Source organism: Papilio xuthus, unplaced genomic scaffold, assembly GCF_000836235.2.
Source record: "Papilio xuthus unplaced genomic scaffold, Pxut_1.1 DF827542.1, whole genome shotgun sequence".
NCBI classification, from domain to species: domain Eukaryota; kingdom Metazoa; phylum Arthropoda; class Insecta; order Lepidoptera; family Papilionidae; genus Papilio; species Papilio xuthus.
The window spans coordinates 3,313,645-3,339,551 of record NW_013531107.1 but is presented as its reverse complement, the minus strand read 5'-3'; the positions used below and the strand labels follow the sequence as shown (position 1 = coordinate 3,339,551).

At 33.8% G+C, this 25,907-nt stretch overlaps 1 protein-coding gene across 1 annotated transcript in view; it reads left to right on the top strand.

Moving 5' to 3' along the window:
• The window catches only part of rho-5 (rhomboid-5), a 106,473-nt gene extending 80,803 nt beyond the window's left edge, over positions 1–25,670 (top strand). The window contains exons 2-12 of the mRNA XM_013314095.1: positions 1,878–2,255; positions 7,522–7,705; positions 11,649–11,827; positions 14,724–14,903; positions 17,151–17,364; positions 20,942–21,148; positions 22,104–22,124; positions 22,334–22,422; positions 22,678–22,933; positions 23,111–23,365; positions 23,437–25,670. Of these exons, the coding sequence (XP_013169549.1) occupies positions 7,523–7,705; positions 11,649–11,827; positions 14,724–14,903; positions 17,151–17,364; positions 20,942–21,148; positions 22,104–22,124; positions 22,334–22,422; positions 22,678–22,933; positions 23,111–23,365; positions 23,437–23,868 (2,016 nt within the window). The 5' untranslated portion in view covers positions 1,878–2,255; position 7,522 and the 3' untranslated portion in view covers positions 23,869–25,670. The remainder of the gene's footprint in view (positions 1–1,877; positions 2,256–7,521; positions 7,706–11,648; positions 11,828–14,723; positions 14,904–17,150; positions 17,365–20,941; positions 21,149–22,103; positions 22,125–22,333; positions 22,423–22,677; positions 22,934–23,110; positions 23,366–23,436) is intronic.
• Positions 25,671–25,907: the final 237 nt, after the last annotated feature.

Sequence of the window (25,907 nt, the reverse complement as noted above, 5' to 3'; positions counted from 1 at the left end):
ATTTTTATTTTTTCATGATAGCTGTTTGCTTTAAGAGACATTTATATTGTACTACATTAATCATTTTAATGCTATTTTTACTAATGATAAAAGCGTGTTTTATTACATTATCTCATTTTAATATACTTTCATTTGCACTCATAGTACAGGCGTTTAATAGCCACTAACTGCTTTATTGTGCAAATTTAGTGTGTTAAACGTTTCTGAGTGCAGTTTATTAAAATGGAATCAGCGTGATTGATTTTAAAATACTATAGTATTGAAATTTAGTATTTAGAATAAAAGTTCTTCTCCAACTTACCTATTACTTTGTTTTTATAATAATTTTAATAGATTTTTACATAAACGTTAGCCTCATTAAGTCTCTTGAGTACCCCGTCTGCTAGATGTTGATTGATGACACTGCCTTAGGATATTTTAATGAAAGATTTTCGATCAACTGTGGATTAAAAGATTGAAAAGATAAGTAAATGGTTAAGCTAATTATAATGAAATATCTGAAATGAGAGATTATTTGAGTTATTTCGTTAATGATTCATGTTATAATTAATTTGATTGACATTCGGAGTTCGGGTATAAACTTAATGATCCAAGTTATTAGTCTTCTCTACACATCGGTTGAAATTAATCAATAAGTCTGTATTAATTGTAGAGGTTTTTGTTGTTTTAACAGTGGTAGAGCCCGCTTTAACATCTTCGCACGTATTGGCCAGGTTCGCCCGGTGAAATACCACGACCACACAGAAGACAGGCGTGAAGTGGAAGCTATTCCGCGTTTCGTCTGATGAGAGTGCGTGCCGGAGGCCTTATATAGTCCTCTTTCCCTTCCCACCCTTTTTCTTATAAGGGAAGGATGGGAAGTGGAATTGGACTTTCCGGATGAGAGGATGCATGCGATTTCAGGTGGCCGCTCGCTCGTTTGCCACCTTTAGATATAAAAAAAGAGGTAGAAGTTGGATTTATGACATTTTTAATATAAAAACAAATTATCATTGCCTTGACGTTTTTCCACTCATATGGGGTCCATAAGGTTTTATAAATCTTAAAGTCTTAGTTTACATTTTACGGCAGTTCGCCTACCTGTTACTAACTCTATTTGGGAGGAGTAAATTAAATATTTGTTTTTTACAAAAAATAATAAAGAAGCATGTAATTAGGAACTAAACGATTATAGCTAAATATTTGTAAAAATACGCCAACAATAAATAATTAACAATGAGTTAAATATTATAAATAGCAAAACTTTAAACTTGTACCTTGGTAGTCATTATCATACAGAATTGATTCAATGATAAATTCAAAGCTAAAAATAAATTATCAAGTTAATTAATATTCCTGAGTTGTGATTTAGCCGAGTGCCGTATATTCAGATACCAATATATTCAGTCAAGTAAATTTTTTATTTAACATCATTTATATTTGTAAGTAAACGATTGATCGAATTGTACGCGGTGTTGTAAAGCCTTAGATCCGAATTACCTAAAGCCATTTTCAATTATTGACTTTCAATCATTGGAAATTGATTTGCGACGGAATTGCAGTCGGAAATACCGAATCAATCCGGCCAATTTGACGATGACGAGCTCCGACGGAATAGAGAATTTCGGAGTTTGTCTCCAAACGTCTACCGATTCAAGCCTCTTGTAATGTTGTATTACGTACGAAATATTATTGCGCCAAGAGCTTGAAATTGTTGTTCAAAGTAATTGAATTATTATATAATTACTGAGATGCACAAAGGAGTTTTAACACTTTTAGAAAAGAAAAGGCGGTTTTTTAAAGTTTCTTTCACCTTATATTTACAACAATATTTTTTATTTCCATTAATTGTTTAGCTTATGTATATGTGTACTCATAGGGATTATTCTTTGTTACAGGCGGTCCAGTGCTGGTTTGCTAGCATCGCAACTGTCATGTCAGGGCACGTCTACAGCGAGAGAGTCCGCGCCGTCCCATCCGGCACCACCGTCACCGCCTCGTATCGTGTCCGCACCACCTCCCGTCGCCAATCCGCCACCCGACCAAGTACCGCAGCCCGCGCAAGAAGACGGCGTCAGATTGCGACGAGCGCACACTGTCGCGGTACGAGACTATTTGAAAAGAGAAACGCAAACATTCTTTGGAGTCCAGAGAGATAATGAGAGGGAACAAAGGAGACTGTGGTATGAGAGGAGGAGGCGGCACGCGGCGAGAGCACTCGGCGATCTCCGACTTGACCTCCCACCAGATTATCACCCTGATGATGACGATATTAGGTCAGTACTATAATATATTGAGCAGTATCCTTATAAGTAATATTGCAGTTGGTTTATTTTAGTAAATTATTCTTTGGTCAGTACTTCAATAATCCAATAATCATGCCTGCAAATAGGATCTACTGTAGAGAGAGATACGAGAAATACTGTAGTAAAAATGATATAAATATTTTGTTTTTTAAGAAAGAAGCAATATTAAGTCGTCTTTTCTTAGCTTTCCAATAAAACAACTGCAATTCTAAAGCAACGGGTCACTTGGCCGGTATAAACTGAAGCTGAAAATTTAATTTACTTCCTCCATTCCATTCTTCAGTATCAGACTATCGTGTGCCAATAACATTTCTTATCAAATCAGCCTTTCAATTCCATTTATTTTTATTACAACTTGGTACCTTTATTGATACTTAATACTTAGAACTTTAATCAATGAAAAATATTTCTTTTAAAGTATTCCAACTTAAATCCATTTAAAAATGGAAAAGTTTCCCTTTTACGCATTTATAGCAATATTTAACGCCTATTCTCCGTTTTAAAACATGGGTACTACTTGTATGTTATTCTATATATAAAAAAATCAATTGCTCTTTAGTCTCGCTAAAACTCGAGAACGGCTGAACGGATTTATCTTATTTTGGTCTTGAAATGTTAGTGGAGGTCTAGAGAAGGTTTAAAAGGTGAGAAAAACTCGAATAATTGCCAGGAACTAGTTAAGTTTTTTTTCATTCCACGCGGACGGAGTCGCGGGTGACAGCTAGTATTAAATAAAAAATATCAAATACGTGTTCTTTGTGAAATACTTTTAAAAGCAAACGCTTAAACTTGTAAGGTAAATATTTTAGTTTAAAAGGATAGATACATTAAGCGTTAATGCTCATTCCTAAAACATCTAAATCAGGCGCAAACGGCGGAGAACTACGTACGAGCAATATTTATGTGTTGTACTCGTGTTTAAACAGTACAAACAATGTTTGCTATTCACCATCGCGCAATCAAGTTCCTAATGAAAATACCGGAATTAATTCAGAATGCTAAATTACCTATTAAATTCAAATCTATTATACTGTTTCAAATGTACTTTCTTAAATTCTGTATAAGAATATCGTGTGTCGTCGCTGGACTGATTTTTATTGAAAATTGGTAAAAAAAGTAGCTTAGAACAAGGCGACGGACATGAGATAGTGTTTCCTCTGTTTTTTTTTAATAACGCGTTGATTGAATCGCAGACATAAGCTAGTAATTTACAAATTTTGTCAAGAATATATGCGATTTTACTGGATGAAATTTGGAGGCAACGTAGTAACTTATTTTATTGATATAATGAGTAACATTGTTAGTTTTATAAATGATTGTATTTACTAATACCGTATAATGCCGAAAAAAAAGAGTAAAGAAGGCAATTACACATTTCTTTCCCACTACAAAGAATTTCAATTGTTGAGAGCCACAGTATTCAATTATTAATAGCAATTTTAGCGACGGACAAATTAATTAGTTGTTCACGTTAACCAAACTAACATTAGTAGTCAAAGTATGAAAGAGTGAATATGTCGCTCGACCCCGGAGACCTAGCGCAGGCTGGCAGCTTATTAATGTACTTGTTAATTCCTGACTGCGTCGGAAACTTTGTATGCTCCCCGCATCTGAAACTTTGGTAGCTCCGCGACTAATTCGACGTAGGTGCTTGTTACAGTTAGTAAGATTCTCCGCAAGTTACACTTGTAGTTCGCTTTCTGATTATTTACCTCATAATTGAGAAATCAAGTAAATTGTTCCTAAACGGTCCATGTTTTTGTTTTTAAATGATTTTAATTTAATGCTATATTTACGTGATACGTTATATTATTGAATTTAACATACAAAAAGACATCCATTTAGTTTAATCGCTGACATGAAAAAAATAAAGCTGTCCTGCGTAGGCCGTCGACCTATATTTTCTCATATTTGTGAGGGCGTGCTCTGACAAGCTTAGCTGAAAATATTTATTAGACAGGATCTCCTAAGTTATGCCCGTCGTGAAGAGTTTCGCTAAACTTGGAAGTTCTAGAGTCATATATCAATGCTGTAGAAATAATTACTAAGATGTACATCTTATATATAAAATTCTCGTGCCACATTTTTCGTTCCCATACTCCTCCGAAACGGATTGACCGATTTTCATGAAATTTTGTGAGCATATTGAGTAGGTCTGAGAATCGGCCAACATCTATTTTTCATCCCCCTAAATGTTAAGGGTAGTTCACCTCTAAATTTTTATTTTTTAGACAAACACGCGGACGGAGTCGCGGGCGACAGCTAGTTATACATAAAATTTATCGTCGACTAACATAACATTGATATTGAAGTGGATTTTATATAAAACTAGCTGTTGCCCTTAAGTCCGTCCGCGCGAGATAGTAGCCGATTCTCAGACCTATTGAATATGTATATAAAATTTCATAAAAATCGGTCAAGCCGTTTCGAAGTATGGTAACTAACATTGTGACACGAGAATTTTATAAATAGTGAACAATAAACCTTTTAGCTTAATATCTACGTATGATAAAAGTTATGGAATTATTTCTTTTATTTTATATTAGCAAATATTTTTTTATTAAAATATACTTTTATAATAGCAATGTTTTCTTTAGGACTAATTAAAAATGTGTGTTAATATTCTTGGTATTTATTTAAATGAATCGTAGCCGCAAACGATACGCGAGAAATACGTTCCCCGCTGTTGCATCCTTTAAAAATTCCATATACAGAGAGCTGTGGATGCAGTAAAATAAAATAATCACACATACACGCACAACGGTTGCGCAGTTAATGCAAATTTATTTTATCAGGCGCTACTTTTTTTAAATTTCCTCGCAGTTCGTTCTATATCGTTAGTTTTAATACATTGAAATAATAAATGTACTCGTTAATGTAATGAAAACCGTATGAGCTTATGTATTCGTTCATACAATTTGAACTACAAAGTTTAACACGCAATATATGAAAGGAACAACGGTAAAAAACTAAGAAAATTAAAAATTTATGTCTTCACCTAGTCTTTTTATCTTAAAACCTGTACGAAAACATCGCGTTAGAGTCTCATTACTTTAATAAAAAGGGTACTAATATTCTTCAAAACCAAGTATTGGTGCGTTACATTAAGTATAAAATTATTTCCGTCATCTTAAAGGGGCCTTTTCCTTGTAAAGTTGGTGCCAGATGATTTTAAGACTTGCTATACAATTGCCTAGGAATTGTTCAGTACAATAAAATTAAAACTCAACAGATAAATTAAATAGTTAACTCTAGTACTGCTGTTTATATTAAAAACTAGCTGTTGCCCACGACTCCGCCCGCGCAGAATTAAAAAACAAATAGCCTATGTATTCTTCCAGACTAAGTACTACATATGTGCCAAATTTCATCAATATCCATTGAGCCGTTGCGAAGATACCTTCAAACAAACATCTATCCATCCATCCATATATTTGCATTTATAATATTAGTAAGGTGTATTTAAATGTACAGGTGTAATAAAGTTAATGTGGGAAACGGAACGCATTGTCTTAAAGGTTCATTGATATTATCCTTCCATTTAAACCGGAGTAATATCGTTTCACTGAGATATTGCAGTAGCCTCCAGTTTTATTGGGCTAGGGTTTCACAAATTGTTACGTTGGCCTCCATATTGTAAGTAAATATGTTTTGAAGGTTTGGTTTTAGTACTAGTTGTAGAGAGCCGAGTAATATTTTTTTAAATTTGTTTAACAAAGCTATTAATCAATCATCTCAAATGTGACGAAAACTTGCGAACTATTAATTATGTAGTTGTATAAAAACGTTAAATTGTACCAAAAAAATATCGTGTACCGGACGCCTATATTTTATAGCTAGCTTTCGCCCGCGACTTCCTACTTAGAATTAAAAAAAATAACTTAATTAAGTATGTGTTCTACATCTACGCGAAATTTCAGCAAGATCAATACAGCTGTTCTAGAGATACCTTGTAAGAAACATCCATCCATATGATCATTACCATTTATAATATTAGCAAGATTCATTATACATTTTCAAATATAAGTTGTTTAAATTACCGAATTCCTATAATTAATTATTCATTAAATTTGGGTAAATAAAACAAGAAGCAACATTTGTTTCCGTTTTTAAAGATCAAATTCAACCGCGACTCCCTCGAGTTATTCTCGAAATTTAGGTTGCGCGACGGAAAATTTCGAATGCTCCACATTTTCTACGAATTCTGACAGAAATGTTCAGAGATTTTTCTCTTCTAAAGTAAGAACAAAATTTGGATCTTTCGGATTTAGTGTCTCAAGATTTTTAACATGAATTATTTTATATAAATTTATATGGTCATAAATGTTGAAAATAAAACTAAATTTTATTGAAATTGTTAAATACTGTTTGGCAGTTGTTTTGTAAAATTAAATTTGTTTTTGTATCACGTAGTTGTGGTTTCTAGATAGCTAGTCTATTCTGATTTAATTGATGTATTAATTGAGATTGTAGAACAAACACAAACACTAGGATAGAGTCTATCAAACTTATATTGTGTCTATTCCGTCGTATAGAAGATTGAATAATCAAAGATACAATGTTGAAAGATACGAATGGATGAACACACATTTTACATAATAGATGATATCGATTTTAAATTTCAATTTAAATGTCAGGTATCGTGTAGTTTTTATACGTTGATTAAAATTAAGTAACATTGTTTATTTATACTATAGAGACGTTAAAAAGGTTGATGAGCTGCATCTTTTTCCTGATATAACGTGAACCTAAACAATATGACATGTCTCAGACATGTATTTTTACCGTTAAAAGATTACGCGAATTTGTATTTATAGCAAAGCTTTCAACCGTAAGCAGGATTAAGAAACTTACCAAGAATCAACATAACTAGCTGCTTTAACTGAGGCTTAGTCTAAACTTATGAGAAATTTTACTAATATTATAAATGCGAATGTTTAGATCGATCCACGGATGGATTGATGGATGTTTGTTTGATGGTAACTCCAGAAAGACTTAACGAATGTCGATGAAATTTGGCATGGGCATGGGTGTAGAACATAGTCTGGAAGAACGTATAGACTACTTATTAAGTTTTTTTTTAAATGCGCACGAATGGAGTCGTGGGCGACAGCTAGTCTAAACTAAGGGAATTTCTTAACGACTCTCAGTATGGCTAAAGAGCATTTCAAAACAAATAGTTACTAATTTTGTGGAGACGTTAATAGATTGTTGTATCTTTTGTTGTTGGTTGCAGTATGTACGGTGCGTCTGGCGCGGCGCCAAGGGAGGCGCGGGGGCGCGGGCGGGAGCGGCCCGACGTATTACCCGCGCCTGCTCCCGCTGACACCGGGCCCGCACCGCCTCTGCCGCCTCTCCCGCCTCCCGGAAAGGACTCCGTGGCGAGGCTCACACTCACAGGACTTTCTTATGTTGTTACGGTTTGTATAATTTATTTAACATGGCTTCGCCGACACTGACCCGAACACATCGACGTCAAAGCCCATAGCCATAGTGAGGACGTGACAGTACTATACGGCCGTGTCATTCGTGGAAGGGATGTTGTTAGCTTTTAGTGGGATGATCGGAGAACACCAGCAATGTAAATGTTCAATATATTTGTTTTATATAAGCAATGTGTTCAGAAAATAATATATAGTATTAATATTTTAAAAACATGAAACACAGATGGACTTTAAAGATACAAATGACGCAAAATGTTTACGACCTAATACTATTTCGTATTAACCTTTGACTAATTAAGTTGAGCGAACTTTGGTTTATAATTAAAACTTAAGTCGCAACGGGATTTATATAACATAATTAATAGGACACAAATATATACGATACGTACAAGTTGTTATGTTTAATGTTTAACTTTTATCGTAGGTCACTTTGACCACCAAGTTGTTGAAATCCTTATACTAAAACTCATATACATATTTACATATAGTATTAATACATCGAAATTTATTTACTACTAAGCTCTTGTTGAACACACTTCCCGCGCTAATCACTTCTCTCTTTTTATTCTTTACCTTTTTTACATAATTAAAAAAGTTCTTACTAGCCAGTATGCCACATCATTGGTAGAATGTATTAACTCTGCACCTAACATTGTATCTGCCTAATAATAAATCAATTTGAGTATGTAAGTTTTTATATAAACCATGTATAACGACATCCGATTCTGATGAATGAGATGTCATTCTATTCATAATCCTTCCCTGTCATAGTACTACATTCAGTCGGGTTTTATGTTTCTTTAAATATCAAATGGTGTATATTTCCATAAAAGAAAGTCCATACAGTCATTACGCTAAGCAGAACAATGAGCTTAAGTGGTCCAGTCGAATGAATTCCTAAATGAATTGCACTCTACGATAGCTACCGAAGCTTAACTTTAAATTAATGTTAGTTGCGAACATGTCTAGATAATTGCGGGATTTAAAATGCCGACATTAACTTTTATATGAAAAATAAAAACACATACGAAATCTTGTAATTGCTAATGTTTAATACGGTGGGCGGTATCACAAAATAAAACGATTGATCTACACTAGTATATTACAATTTTCACATTAACATCAATTCAGTGACATTTTCGAATAAAATGCCACAATGATTTAAATACTGGTTACTTAATCTACTGATCTTTAGCTTTAATAGCTTATAACTTTCTAGAAGTATAACTCAAAAGTCGCCGAAAGAGTAAGAATTTTTAACACGATAAGGAATAAGTTTAATTTTTACAGTAACTTGATATAACATTGATTCTAAGATAACATACAGAAATCACTAAACGTATATAATATTGCGTTAACACTGTAGTATTTTACTTGTCTTTATTTAATTGCTTCTTTTAAAGAGTTTTCAATTGAGGTTGCATCTAAACTTTAACTTTTATTATGTAAAACTGTTTATTGTACATAATATGCCTTATGTATCTAGTAACACTATCTCTATGGCTTGCTCCCACCTGAAAATGCTGTTAATTAAAACTACTTACATATTTCTGAACGACACTTAGTTCCAAACTAAAAACTAAGCTAATTTGTTAGGTAAGTTTAATCTGTAAAACCGACAGCGGCCATTATGACCACAGGTGGCGTAGTTAGCTCTTAACCTACTTTTATAGGTTGAGTATTTAAGTTAGTAAATAACTAGCGGTGAAGTTCTATAACTTATTAGTAAATAATAAAAGGATTACATAATTTAAAATATGATTACACAAAGAAAACACTATTTAATCTTTACTTAAAACACTTACTTAGAAGTAACTTATTTTTAGCTTCCTTTGTAACATATGTACTGTTAGGAAAAAAATCTGACACTCTGCCGGTGCACCATCGCAACACTAGCTTTATTACAATGTCAACGTTTATGTCGCTTCACTAATCTTTGTGATACTTGACTTCGTAACGAAAGTGCGCCATTCGGGCCAAATGATTCTAACTAATAATGTCTAAAAGTACGTACGTAGTATGTAAATAAAGCGTAGTTACTCATAAACTTATAGACAAAGAACAAAATTGTAAGGCAATGGTAAAATTTACTCGGACAATTCCACGAAAATGTTCTATTTATTAAGAGCCGTGTATTAAAATGTCCAAGTTCATCTAAAAACCAGGTGGTTTCGAAAAAAATAGAGCATCTTATGATTCCAATTCCATTATTGATATTGAGCTGTGTACTTGCTTATTGAATTCATTCCCTTTTAAATAAGATCAAAAATAAATTCATTCATGAAAGTCGGTCAAAAGAAGGACTGCAATTCTTCCAGCATTACATCAAATGGACAACCCTTATGCATAATTCTAGTGGGTCTCTCGCCTTTCAAGAATTCCTTGTCATTTTATTTTATATTTATATTCATTTCTACGTCACAGAAACAATTTATTGCGTCATTCTTTATTCATCAATACAAAACCGAAATATATTTTACGTTTATTGATATATTTTTTGTATAAAATCGTACGATTGGGAATGTCTATCCTGTCGTATATACAAATGTACTTTCAAAGCTCTTCTTTGTTAATTCTTTAATTAATTATTGTTGTTTAACAATAAATAGTACCGTACACTAAAATATGTGTACTTTTTTACGTTTATGTTTTACTTGTTTTGATTACGTTGTTATAAAACTTAACACTAGCTACACTTTCGTTGTGATATTCTATTTTAAATATCATCGTCAATGTTATGTATTTTAATAGACTATCAAGTAGCATCCAGTGGGATAAGTTTTTACTTTGTAACTACGGTGCTACGATGCTACGAAGCTACGAAGTTCTTCGTAGCGTTAGGTATTTTTTCTCAATGTTTGAAGTAAAATGGTTTTTATTTGAACATAGTTTTTAATAATGTTTAATAAATGTTTAAGATATATACCAATTTACTTCAATTACTAGTAGCCACAAATAGCATATTATTTAAAGTCTTAATAAATAAAACTCTACGATTGCCCTCTACACTAGTAAGCTTATGTAATTTATTATTAAAAAAATCGGTAATCCTTTTTCGGTGACACATGAAACGACAATTACGGGCCATATTTTATTACTAATCGGGTAACAACATAAAAACTGCTCTGTAATTCAAGCTACTAGGACATAAAATGTCTCCCAGTTTTTATATAAAATTACATACGCACGATAAAAATGATGTTACTATTGATTCATGTAACCCGAGCCTCTAATAATTTCTCTCTTTAGTATGTTCCAAATATGGGACGAACGAATTAGGCCACAATATTTCCGAACGATAAATTATAAAAGCGATGTCTTTGGGGATCGGCTCGAGCGTTATGGCCGTCGTAAATAATGGCTAGAGACGTCGTGTACCCGCCAATATCTACGGAAGGAACTCGTCTGTGACACCGCGAAATACAACTGCTTCCCTTGCAAGAACTCTACTGGTATTTTGGATATTACTAAAAGCTTTAAATCTAATAGACAGGACAATACGAACGAAATTGGCAACCACGACATGTTAGGTATTTGTTTACCTTATTAACATGTATCCTTAAAGTTTAGAAATGTTGCGAATGCCCATTGTAATTAATTTATTTGAATATTAAAAACATCAACGGCAACGGAAGCGACATTTATGACTTTTTCACCCTCTTGTGTAACATATTGCAATTGACCTTTACGTCCTACAAAGGTAACCTTTTAAACTTCAAAGACAGTACAAGAATATTACTTTGAAAGACAAATTAAATTGTCTTTATAATGTTAAGTTACATCAAAAGGCTTATTCAATTTTTAATACAACATGTACATTAATTTAAAGGTGAAGTCGAATTGCCTTTTTAATCTAATATTTTATTTTATTTCGGTTATTTTCGTAATATTTATGCAAGTTTCACTTATGTTGTTGCAGGCGGTGACGAGGAGGTCGCGGCAATCGACGTCGGTGCAGTGGTCGCGCTCGTTCCGCGGCAGCGTGCCCCCCCAGGTCGATGACGATATCGATGACGTCTTCTTTGCCCCCGTTTCTATGACGTCACCTATCAACCAACACCATCACGATGAGGCCGACATCGCTGATGGGCCGAAAGGGTAACTATTTAATAAATAATCTTCCCTCATCTATGGCCTAGTGCGGTGTACTCGTGTTCAAAATTATCAGCTGTTTATTAGTTACTTTAGTCGTGAAAATATATGTCTATTGGCAACCCTAACAGTGGTTACCGTCCTCTGCTAAATACGGGGATCAAAACAAGTTTGTATTACCTAAGGTACATCGAGCAAAAGTGTTCTTGTATTCTGGTCTATTTCGATTAAGTTTTAACACTTTTTTTTTACTTTTAATTTCTCTGAAGTTGTACATGTGTCTGATATATAAATAAAGTCGAGTGATATTTCCAATATAGCGTGAAAGAAAATCTATCAAAACGATGTTGACAAAATAATATAAAAACTATGTCGATTTAATTGTTTTCGATTTAAAACAATTGAAATACAATCACAAAGCAATTTTTAGATATTTATTGGCTTATGTTAACAAAAAAGAAAAACGCTACAATTACGTGAAAGTTGCTACGTCTAATATCCTATAATAATAACCCATCGATCACTTGTATGTAACGACAGAGTTCCATGAAATGGTAAAACGTATTTTTCTATCTGACATTTGAAACGTCAAGAAAGTAATTAAGTTAATGAATGTGTTTCTTGCAAGTAAAATGCATACCACAGTTAAATGTAGAACATCTTCCAAGGTTATGTTGATTACTGCTCCTGTTTAATACAAGTATGTGTTATGTCCATACTATTTAAATAGTAAATATAATTTCAAAATGAAGAAAATAAAAATCGTCATAACCAATCTATTCACGAAGAGATGATGTTAACAATTTAAATTACTACATTCATATTATGTAAACTGTATTATCAGAATCATTTTTTTAAAGTAATTTATATGAGTTTTTATAATTTAAATTGCTGAAATTCAACTAAGAGAAATTTCTAATACATCAGTCATTCAATTTGAATTGACTTTTTTATTATATCTGCATTTTATCTGCAAGCTTCATATAGCAGTGATAATAACCATTGTGTTTGAAAATCCTTTTTATAATTTTCAATACGTGATCTATTCTATCGAATGGAAAAAATAGTGTCGCAGCAAGTAGTAATATCCTTTGTTTGAATCATAAAGTGTTATTAATGTCTGTAGTTAGTGAAGCCAAGCCTGGCGACGCACAACTAAAGCTGGCTACACACCATCAGTTTTAACCGCACGTTACGTTAAGTAACTGATTAGACTGTTAAAATTAATATGCTCAGTTAAAAAAATTAAACTTGTTACCCGCTTAGGAAAGAATATCATGCAGTAAAATAAAAGAGCTATAATTTAGTTCCAATGTGTATGTTACAACTAGCTGTTGCACGCGACTCCGTCCGCGAGGGATTAAAAAAAACTAGGCTATGTGTTCTTCCAGACTATTTTCTACATGTGGACCAAATTTCGTTAAGATTCATGCAGCTGTTCTGGACATAGCTTCAAACAAACATCCATCCAATAAACGTTCGCTATAATATTAGTAAGATATAAGGAGTAAAATAGTAAGATTGGTAAGATTTAAGTAATAATGATAAGTTTTTGATGAAATGACCTTTAACCGAAATGGATAGGAAATAATCGTTCTCGACTGTGCGTTTTAAGTGAACAGGGTGAATGTTTATTAAAGACTATTAGTACAGTTAAGACTGAATGTGTGTAGCCGGCTTTAGTTAATTGTGCTTAAGCCAGTGCCGAGCTCTTAATACATCGTCATGTTGCGCTAACTTGACAGATTAATTAGCTTCTAATTATAATAGTAGGTTTTACTGTGAACTCACCGACGAGACGGAAAGTTGTTTGCCAACTTATTGTTCAACTGTTTAATGATTGAACGCTATTGTGCGCAAAAGCAAATCGTCCTGCCATTTTAAATTTCCTTCAATTTCTCAATCGGTACTAATGTTGTGTTTAATTTGAATTTAATTTGTTATTAATCGTGAATTCCTTCTTATTATTACGTAATGTTGATTTGTTACTCAATGTACTGTTTATTTTATGCATTCATTAACTAAGAGTCATAAATTACTCATAGCTGTTAATATTTTCATTCTAGTCATTGGTTTCTGAGGCCAAAATCTCTGTATAAAACATATTTTAATCGCTGTCAATATGTTTGAAAAAACAGAGAATAATGAGTTTTAAATAGGGAATTATGGTCTGGGAAACCTACAACAAGAGTGTAGGTTTATGTGGTTAAAGTTGCCATGGACCAATTCATGGGAGACAGTAGCTTATATACATGTATTTGCCAAGTAAATAAAATTCCCCAAAGTGAACTATGTCAAGACAATAGTGATAAATTGGCAATATACGAAATCGAGGCTGGAATACTTAATATGATGCGCATATGTAAGTTAGAACGGAGATTAAGTCCACGATTTCTGCGACCCTTGTCACATAGATCTGGGCGGAACGATATCTCCCGCGGATAAAGAAACTTTGCACACTTAATATTATTACACGGACATTATTGGATATCAATTATTCTTACAATTATCTTGTAATACAATTTGTCATAAAGTTAATATTATTAATGAATAATCTAACGATAACGTTTGTCATAGTGTAACGAAACTAGCCTAATTTGATTAAGGAGTCAACTTTCACTTATTATTACTATTCTGTTCCGAATACCCAACGATCTTTCTACTTTCTTTACTAAGAATAAAATTGAATTAGAAAGTTGCAGCTTAAAATTTATTAACATCGTCAGGCATTTTGAAAAGTAGTGTGGACTACAATACATCCATTTTAATTACTTTTTCCTTAACAGATAGTGCTGAATGGCAAAAAAGTTTCAGTCATTCGACGTGATTCCATTTGGATTTTGGACGAGCAGCTCATGAATGCAGCCTTTTTCGAATGTACATTTAGTGTTTGTGTTGACAGCGGTCGTTCGCCGGTGGTGTCTGGCGTGGAGTATAGGCGGCCGGAGAGGAGCGTCTCGTGGGGCGCGGGCGCGGTGTGCGGCGCGGGGGGAGCGCGCATACACACGCCCATGCTCGAGCCGTTGGCAGACAACTCGAATCGGAGGCAATTTGGCATGGGCATTGTCGGCAGATTTTTCCGGTGAGACTTTTGTGTATTTATGTATAGAGGCTTTTGAGAAGATGGATTTTTATTATTGTTTTTATATCTGATTTAGTAGAAAATCGTTATATGTTTTTTCAATGCAACAAATATAATCATGCTTATTTTTTTATATTTATCTTAGATTGTGAGATAGTAAGCAAGATGTTTAGCTATAAGCTATGTATCAATGCTATCATTTCATACTAACGTCGGCCTTACAAGAGGATAACAATAATACGGGCTTGATCCGTTTACGAATATATCACCTGTGCCCGCAATATATCACGGTGTTTACGCGCCCAGTTGCCATTTAAAAATTGCCTTAATGGGTTTTTGAATTAATACCGCGTGGACTTGACGCGGGATAATATTTATGGGATGACACTTTATGCCTTGATGCTTTATAAGTTATTAGGGTGGTTGTTGATGGTGATTACGTTATTTTTTTACGGTGACAGACAGCTAACGAGAAGCCACCTAAATTTAAATACTAAAATTAATGTTCGATGCTACAGATCGATCAAATGTTTTGATCACTTTGTTTAAAACGAAGTGCAAAAAATATTCGATCTCTCAGTAAACAATACATGCAATCGTTCCATTGGTTAAGCTTAAACCCACTTAGTTTGAGGAATATAATAATTGTGAGTTACTAAATAATTAACAACAAAACAAGTAAACAACAACCTGGTAAGAAAAGAAATTTGAAAAAAAGCAAGGTTAAACCGTTTAGCGCGGTTTTTTTAAACTTTACAAATAGACTTTGGTCTATTTTATATCCTCAGAAATCAATTAAAAAGTCCATAATATTCTACAAATGAAAGAGGTCAATGATGGTCGAAATATAGCCAGGTCACTAAAAATTAATAATAAATCCGTAGTACATTACGTTTAAAAAGAACTAAATATAAAATGTAGCTTTTGGTTTTGATGGTTATAATCCAATATTTTCAAACGGTATTCGTACATTTTTCTTAATCTTTGGTTCTATATTTTAAAACGTTTAATAATGCGTAAGTAAAAGCTCGCCTTGCAAATGGACTGTGAAAAAATTAAAACACATTTTCGAGTTTAAGGGACCCGTCGCCTCAAGGCAGAGGGGGAGGGGGTTTGGGCAAAAGAGCAGTAGGCAATTTACATTCGCCGAGGTCGCTAGACGAAAAACTCTTTGAGCAAAGATTTTTTTAACTTATTAATAAAATTTAAAACGTCCCTGTAAGCATACTGTTCTTTTGACGCAGAAAAAATATTTAATATGAAATCTGAATTTTTGCCTTTTCAATTTTTTTGGAACGATGTCGCTATGAAATTTTACGTTTATACATACGTGTAAACATGAAAATATTTTAGTCGCGGTTTTTATAAAATAAGTTTGGTACAGACGTTTGCTTGCTCGATTTTTTTTTGTTAAAAATACTAGCAGATTTTTTTGTAAATTTACTAATATTTCTTTTACCATTCCAACTAAGCTCTAGGCTTGTGCTAGGATATGGTTTACGGTAATAGTTGAATGACGGGATTCGAACCTCCGACCTCGTGATCGGAAATCCCTTAACCATTAGGCTATTGACACTTAAATTTAAAATTATTTGCTTATTGACTTGAAATAATTCTTAAATCATTTTTGAAGCGGCAAAAGAACTTTATTTTGTAAGATCTTGAAACAGTAAACCATTTTTGTGATTAATTCAAATGTAAACTTTGGAAAATTTAGTATTAAACTTAATTATTATGTAAATTACGTACGAGTTTGTATCTAACATAATTTGAAATATAAATTAGATCGCACGTTCGTCGTATCTACTGATTTACGAGGAGTGAATTCTGAATACAATTTTGTAAACAATGTGTCGCTCCGACTTGTCATGATCGTATTCATTGATCAGCAGTCTACTCCTGCCTCTATTGTTACTGCAACTTCGCACTGATTGAAGTTTGTATCATTGTTAAGTTTTTGTTCTACTTATATGTGTTCTACTTAATTCGTTAAATTTACTTACTATACTTCCAGTAGGCATCTTATGATTACGATTTGCCGCATTGCAGATTCAAAAAAATGTTTGCATTGAATGAAAATTACGTCAGTGGTCCATTTCATTTTCATAAAACTTCACAAGTTTACTACTTTTTAAAGATACTGGTCGATGACAATATAAAACTGGGTTGCTGTTTTAAATAGCTAATAATAAAATACGTCTTAGCTGCTTTGACAAATATCTAATTCTTGACTTATCTGCTTTCCAGACGTTCCTTACGTAAGTCAGTGACACACCAGGAGGAAATAGCACAGCAACTAGATGAGTTAACAGACTATCGGCCGTACTTCACGTGGTGGGTGAGCACAGTACAGACGTTGGTGTTGCTGCTCTCGCTGCTCTGCTATGGTTTTGGTCCAGTCGGCTTCGGCCGGCATACTCACACCGGACAGGTCATGGTTAAGAGCCTCAGCTTGCAACAGGTTAGTATATTTCTTCCCTTACTTTCTTTCTACTACTCTTGTCACTGTCAAAAGTAATGAGATTCACTGTGGATGTCTACAAAGATAGAGGAAGACTAAAAGAGGTATGGATGGACTGTGTGAAAGAGGAAATGGGTTAGAAGGGGGTAGATTCAGTTAAGACGGCTGATAGAGATGTATGGAGGCGTAGTACATACTGTGCCGACCCTCCATAGGGATAAGGGGTGGTTGATGACTCTAGTCACTGTTACTCCTGTTATTTTATCATTCTTGTCATGTTTATGTTCTCTCTTCTAACTATCTATAATGATAAACTAAAATGTATGTAACAGTTCAATGTTTTTGACCATCCAGATTCAGTTTGTGCCAAAACTTTGGTATTATACTTTATCTTATGAATTACAATATTTTGATGATGCCTAGAAGGAATTCTTAAAGAAAAGTCTACATTTTAATCTTTCCTGTTTAATGTGTCAAACATGCTGTAATATTATCTAGACATTTTTCATTTTTTTTTCACTCTTCTAAATTACACAAAATGCAACCCGTTGGTTAAGGTTAAGGTTAAGTTATTAAGTTTTCAAAAGTGGAACAGAATCATTAAAACACAAATATAATTATATATTATATTTTTCATTATAAATTCATAACATATGGTTTTTCAATGCATGCAGTAGTATACGAGTATGGAATGTAATAAAATTTTATTCACTAAATAAACGAACACGCGTTTTTACGTCGAAAGAGATATTAAAATACATAAATAAAACGTGTTATTGAGTTTGTACATTTATTATTGAGTTTGTATGTTTAAGTGAAATTGTAAATACGTGTTCTTTTTTAATTAATGTGCAGATTACTTTTGATTTAATTTTTTAATAACAAAGCGAACGTACGCTTTTAAAATAATTTTAATTTTAGCAATGACATAATAATGTTGTTTTTATTTAATTAATTTTGTTTATTAGTGGATATTTTATATATTAATATTAGAGGATTTTTGATATTTCATTAATATTTCTTTTAAGCATTCCTACAAAGCTTTAGCCTTGTACTAGGATATGGTTTATGGTAATAGTCGAAAGACGGGATTCAAAACGTCGATCACATGATCAGATATCCTTACCCTTAACAATTGTTATTATACATTTTTCTATATCAATTTTTTTTGAGCCAATGACTTTGCTTTTCTTTATTTAATAGAGTAATTTTACATATTTCTATTTATTCTGTGTTTTATTATATTAGTAAGTATATTTTTCTCGTATTATTTTACGAATAACGATTCAATTTTTTTTTACATAGAAGAAAAGGAAGGGAACTTTAAGTGGCTATAAAATAGACTTTAACTGTATGTGGATTGTGAAAGTACCTTAAAATGTAATGCGTACGCAACATTTACAGTTTCCAGTACATTGGCAATCGATGCTTACGTTGTTTACACTCCACTACGTTATTTTATTTACCGTCGCAAGATAAACACTGTCTCCTTGTTACTGTGCGGTGTATAGCATAGTATATTATCGATTGTCAATTTTAAATTCGAAATTATACCTTTTTTACAACAGTTTAAACACATATTGTGTGTCGAAATTATGAACTTAGATTTTTTTATTAAATTAATCCGTATAAAGCGTGTTAGTTTCACCTGGAACTTTTCCAGAGCGTAATTTTCTCCGTGTGAGTATTGCCGTAGCGAAACAAATTCGCATCTCGTGGGAGCTATGGCGCGTCGAGTCCCGAAATCCGTTTCTTTGTTTAAGACTTTAGCATAACAAGGTTAAATGACGCAAAGCTTTTAGACGGAACGAGTTCTCTCACATTTAAATCCGGAGATGGCGCTTTAGAGACAATGCACGATGTTTGGGGGATTTATAACAGGGCCAAGCTTATTCTGGGTGTCACGTACGCATTTAACGCCATTTATCTAATATACAAGTATTATAATATTTTAAATGCATACTTTCTAATTAGTTCATATTCAAATATCGAACGAAAATCTAACGTACCAGTCTTTAGATTTATTAATTTTACTTTTAATTAAAGTAGACATGGCCTTAAAACATGGTGGCCACTTATTTTGTTAATAAATAAAAACCTTTTTTCAAGCTTTCAACGTGACCTCTCGTGGCATAAAATCGATATATTCAATGCTAGTTGCAGCTTGTTGTTACTTGTAGCTAAACAGTCATCGCGTTATTGTATTATGAAATAACTGCCATAGACTGTAAAGTCATTTTTTAAGATCAATAGGATCAGAAGTAACATTTTTAAAGAAAAGTTCTTGAAGTTCACACAAAACACCCTCTACCAAGTCTGGTAGTAAACTTAAAAAAAATGACAAAGTTATTATTTGTTATTATTCAACTTAATAACACGTCTGTGACCTGCCGATTCAAATATATGCCAGTCATCGTAATCTGCAATTAAACACGCTAAAGTTACGAATATTCATTATGACGCATTCAAAAGCTACAAAGTAAGATTATTAATGAACGAGTCTGGAATGTAAGTAGGTCACACACGCTTTGTACTCGGTTCTTTTGTGTACTTTTTGTCGCTTAGCAAGTCATCTACGAGTCGCCATCTTTTAAGCTCGACTGACCGCAAAGGGACCGACGATGTCAAGTATTCGGGGTCCGTGAGCTTTTATTGTTTCGTAACTTTCAAGCTTAACGAATTCAGTCCGCCTTGAGTAGTGAATAACTTTGCTATTTACGGTGATATTGGAATAGTTGGGCAGCTGTAAAATTTATTAATGTTGACGTTGGAAAATAAATTTCTTTTTATAGTAATATCGAACAGGTTAAATTTACCTTAAAGAATAGTAAAATTGTGAATGGTATATTAATATTATATGATTTTTACGAGCTAAGACATCACGTGTTTATTCATGCTCTAAGATGTAGTGATTGCTATTAACAAATAAGTAATTTGCATCGACCAATACGTTGTGAACAAGGTTACATTGTCTTAATTCTAAACACACTACGTAACGTGATATATTGGTATGCTGGAATATATTCCTGCCAAGATTAACAATAGGTTTTGCTTCAATCAATCCTACAGAGCATAGATTGTGTTTAAATGGAATAATATCTTACGTATGCTGGCAGCGTGTTACATAGGTGAGATTGTAGATCAATTAATGTAAGCCGTTAACTCTGAAACACATGACAGTTTCTTGTCTGAACATATTATACAAATAGAATGAATCGATCATATCATGAGAAAGTACAAGGAAGCGAATGTTAACAGAATAAGGTGTAATAGAAATCTATAAGACAGAGACGATTCTACAATTTTTTTTATCATTACCGAATGATGTAGGTTCTTCGGACGATTTTATTGGATAGTAGGATTTTTTTGTCTTAGTATTCGGTTTTGTTAATTAACTAATATTTCTTGTAACCATTCTAAATATGCTAGAAGTTTTATCAATACAGTGCATGACAATAGTCGGATGATGGGATTCAAAATTATAACCAGTGGATCCATAATCCTTATTCTAAACTATTAGGCTATTGACACTTCTAACGATTGGTAATAATAATTTTGAAAAACAATTCGTTTCCAGGTGGAGTGGGAGGAACCGGCGTCATTCTGGTTGGGACCGAGGGCGGCAGATCTCATACATTTAGGAGCTAAGTTTGCGCCGTGCATGCGGCGAGACGCGAGGATAGCGCGAGCGATAGCGGCATCTGCGAGGAGGGAGCGGGACACAGCGTGTTGCATACGTAACGATGATTCCGGTTGCGTGCAGTCTTCTAAAGCTGATTGTTCGGTAAAAATAATACAATTCTTTTCGTCTATTACAACAAAGAAGAATTAGAAAATATAATCGGATCTGCTAACTCGACCCGTTAATTATTATCTAACTTGTCTTCAACAGAATACTGTTGGGCCTTATTTATACAGGTATTATTGTATTTGTTAGTAAACATTTTTGGTTTGAATATATGACACAACAGTGGGTTTCTACAGCTAAAGAATCAAAAGTGTAACAATATATTCGGCCGTGGTTAACTTTTAATCTTCGACTATTAGAAGTGAAGAGACATCAAGCGATATATTTGCAAAGACTAGACCAGTGTATTCAACATTATACGCATATCCTTGTTCTTCTACAGTTCAGTCAGTTAACGATAGTAAGAAATTATATTAAAGATTGGTTAGTAACAAGTACTGCGACATTGTATCAATTCAGATAAACTTTTCCGCAATCGGGCAACGCGATTGAGGACTTAGTTACAATAAATCTGAATTGTAACCTTGAAATTCTTACTAGTTAGTACTAGAAATTATCAGCTACATCTACGCTATAGCCACTAGAGAACTAAAGGAGTTAGATATAGATAAAATTGTTTATAAATGTCAACTTTAAGATTATTACGATAAAAAACACAGATCAATATATTGTGACTAATAATTCTTCAAATTCTGACAACCGATGACAGAAATAATAAAAATATGAACCTCCTATTAGCACAAATGGGATTATAGTTTTTGGCATTGCACAAAATAATAACGTATCCATTTACATTTTTATCCATCCATTAAAATTTACCGCCCAAGGATTTGTTTTGTTTGGTACAATGGTTTTGTAAAAGACAATGTTTACACTTCTCCATATTCTCCAGATATTAAGAATGTTAGTTATAATTATTGATTAATATTTCCTACTTTTATATATTTATAAATGATTTTATAATATGAATATTTTTCATGCAAACGTAAAGATAAGAGGATTGGTAGCAAAGGTGAGAAATTGATATTTATATTATTTGATTATAAGATTACTTATTTCTAAGCAATAGTGATAAAAATAAAGATTTATTGAAAAGCCTACAATAGTTGATTTATCGCTAAATAGTAAATGAAAAAATAATAAGTTACCAATACTTAGATTTTATTGTATTATATAATATGCTTTAGAAACAAAACAAATTTATGTTTTTTTTCTTCATAGAATACAATATCAACGTGGAAGAAGTGGTCATCAGGAGAATCTGGTCCAGGCGGTCGGATATCGGGATCTGTTTGCGGATTGGATCCAAAGTAAGTAGAGATGATAAAATCTATATCTACAGGGTCATCTAAGGTTAAGTGATCACCGTTGTAAATATCTATAACATTATTTAAACTAAGGTCAGCGACCGACTTTGAAATGATGTCCTTTTGTTAAAGAGTAGTAAGGAAAAGAGCTTAGTTTTGACGCTGACATACACACTCAATCTCCGTTAAATGTAGAATTCGTAGAACCACTTTTCATTTGTTGAAATTATACATAGTTAAATTTAAATTAATTTCCAGATTTTGCGAAGCTCCGAGATCGATAGCACCTCACGAATGGCCGGACGATATAACAAAATGGCCAATCTGCCGCAAGTCTGTAGTAGATGGGAGTTCACCGACAGGGCGAGCTGGGCACGCGGCGGAGCACATGGCGTGCGAGGTCATCGCGCACCCCTGCTGCATCGGCGTCCATGGCCAGTGTGTCATCACCACAAGCGAGCATTGCGACTTCATCAAAGGATACTTCCACGAAGAGGCATCTTTGTGTTCACAGGTAAACATAGCAGTGAAATATTATAATCTTACTTTGCTAATGTAACCAGACTCAAACATGCAGACATCATGTAAAACCTTTAAAGCGCCAATTGTGAAGGAAACATTCAGCAAATTCATAAGATACTGGTGTTGTTTAACAATATAACGAAACATAATTGTTTTTCACCTTTTTCAGGTTTCGTGCCTCGATGATGTTTGTGGAATGCTACCATTCATGCGAAGACGTCGACCAGACCAGTTGTATCGTGCGTGGACTTCATTGTTCGTGCACGCTGGATTATTACATCTAGCTGCTACACTCGCTATCCAATGGCTATTCATGAGAGATCTAGAGAAAATGGCCGGTCCTGTAAGAATCGCAGTGGTGTACTTGGGTAGTGGGGTAGCTGGAAATATGGCGTCTGCTATTTTCGAACCTTATCGAGCTGAGGTATGTCATTAGTTTTGTAACACCTAATACATTTTGTTTCTATGTACTATATCTGTGTTTTCTCATTTCAGGTCGGTCCGGCGGGTTCTCATTTCGGTCTTCTCGCGTGTTTAATTGTGGAAGTGATCGGTGCGTGGCCTTTGTTAAAGCATCCTAAACGCGCTCTTATGAAACTAGTCGGACTAGCAGTGGCGTTGTTCCTCCTCGGCTTATTACCATGGATCGACAATTTCGCGCATGTGTTCGGTTTCGTATTTGGTTTTCTTCTTTCGTATGCGTTGTTACCGTTTATAACATTCGGTCCGTACGAAAGGCGGAGAAAGATTATATTGGTATGGGTGTGTTTAATATCAGCGTTGGGTATGTTGTGTTCTTTGATTGCGCTGTTCTACGCGGCGCCGGCGTACGAGTGCTCGGTGTGCGCGTACTTTACGTGTCTGCCGTTCGCGCCGGATATGTGCGCGTCGCAGGATGTGCGCGTGCGGCAGCTGGACGGCGTATGACGGCGCGCGGCCCGGGCGCCCCCGCCGCTGCCGCCCCCTTGCCCCGCGCACTGCCCGACCCGCAGCCGCCCTACACCCAGCCGCCGCGTTGCGCACTCATAGTGCCACCTCTACATTCTCTAAAGTACCAAATTAAACGTAAAAACTTTAATGAACATTCTAATGTCATCTACAAGTTTATCGTCTACAGTTTGGGGCAGATGAAAATCTTACAACTAGTGCATCAGAAAGCTATACCAGTTTCTAAGTACATGATTTGCTTAACCGAGATATCAATGAAAAAACTTAATACGTTAATATAGACTGTAATTGATGAGAATGTAGAGTTAACAAGAACTGCCTTCGATGTAACCATCCTTTGAACACCACAGCATTATTGTGTGCTCTCTATAAAAGCTCAAATGCGTTCTGCGGAAAGGGGCGCTATGTAATTTTTTACTGCTTAAGCTATTGTTTAAGGTTTTATAATTATCAAATTAGACTTATATCACTTATGTGTACGCGAATAAATCATTTATTACTTTTAATGGACCATAGAGACTTATTATTGCATAATCGAACTCTTTGTCACGTTATTTTACTCACTATTTCTAGATTTATAGTCCCCCGCTTTCGGCGTCCGCAGATTTAGGTTATAAGCATCTTAACTGATTGTTATACCACATGTATATATTGTATGTATGGGGTATAGCGATAAATTGTTTATTATCTAGTATGTAATTGTGTTAAGGTGCTTTTAAAATAAATTTGATGTGAAGTAACCCGTGATGTTTGTGATACCTGACTCTAGGCATGTACTCTCGAGTACTTGCTTGATCGAATGCGACGATAATGTAAATATTGTGTAAAATATACACACTTATGATTCTTTAATAAGCTGTATGTATGTACGTGTTATTTGTCACAATGTTTTTATCTGCGGTGCCTTTACGGGAGTTGCGGTATGCCACAATTATTCAGTTTTCTTTTTATCAAGACTGATGACAGTAACCAGCAAAAGTTTCCGTGTGTTTTTGTGGAAAATTCAACTATGCTTAGTGTTATTTTTTTTTTCAAAATGTTTTGAATAATTTTCTTTGTATTTTACTTCAATTTACGCATTCATTGTTTCCGTTGATCGTTTGGACCTCTGCCTTATAAAAAAATATTAAAACATATCTTCTTTGTGTAAACATCGCTCTTTGTGTCTAAAACCTTAACAATTTTCAGGATTGCATTGCATCTTGCATCTTATAGTTCAGTAACGCACAAACTTTGATATTATTTTAAGGCAAATCTTTATCAAGCAGCAAATTAAAGAATAGAAGATAACGTGTTGATATGTTTTAATTTCAATTATGGAAAATCATTTCGAACTAAACAATTTTTTTTTGTAAATTGTTTTTTTTGCTTTAAAATCTTAATTCAAATTGTGAAAAAGAATGCGACAATTAGGATAAAAAGTATTTTTATACAACGTCTTCATTTTGTAAATTCTCGATTGTGACATAATTTCCCGTAGCCGCGGAGACAAAAACTACATAATTTAGTATATTACTAAATAATGTAAATAGCGTGTACAAGTAAATAATAAAATTGATCAATTTGGTTCATTGTATTAAAAGTATTAAATAGGAAAGTTGATAATGTTTTAATTTTTGTCAATTTAAATAGTATGGAGAAGTCTGTGTAGGTTTAACGAGTTATTTTACATAGTATGCTAGTAATATTTTTGTCTATAAATATATATTTTAGTTAACATATAAGACGATGACTTTTAATTTTTATCGCTTATTTGGAATAAGGACTATCTAATACCTAACCTTGCTATAAATAATATATATATTTTTTTATATCATAAGGTGGCAAACGAGCGAGCGGCCACCCGAAATCGCTGAAATAGCGAAGTGACCGTTGCCCATAGACATACGCAATCGCATATGCGTTGCCTACCTTTAATCGCCGGAGGAGAGGATGCACAGAAAGAAAATATCTTACCTTTCCTTGCATCCTCTCATCCGGAAAGTCCACTTCCACTTCCCACCCTTTTCTTTTTATGG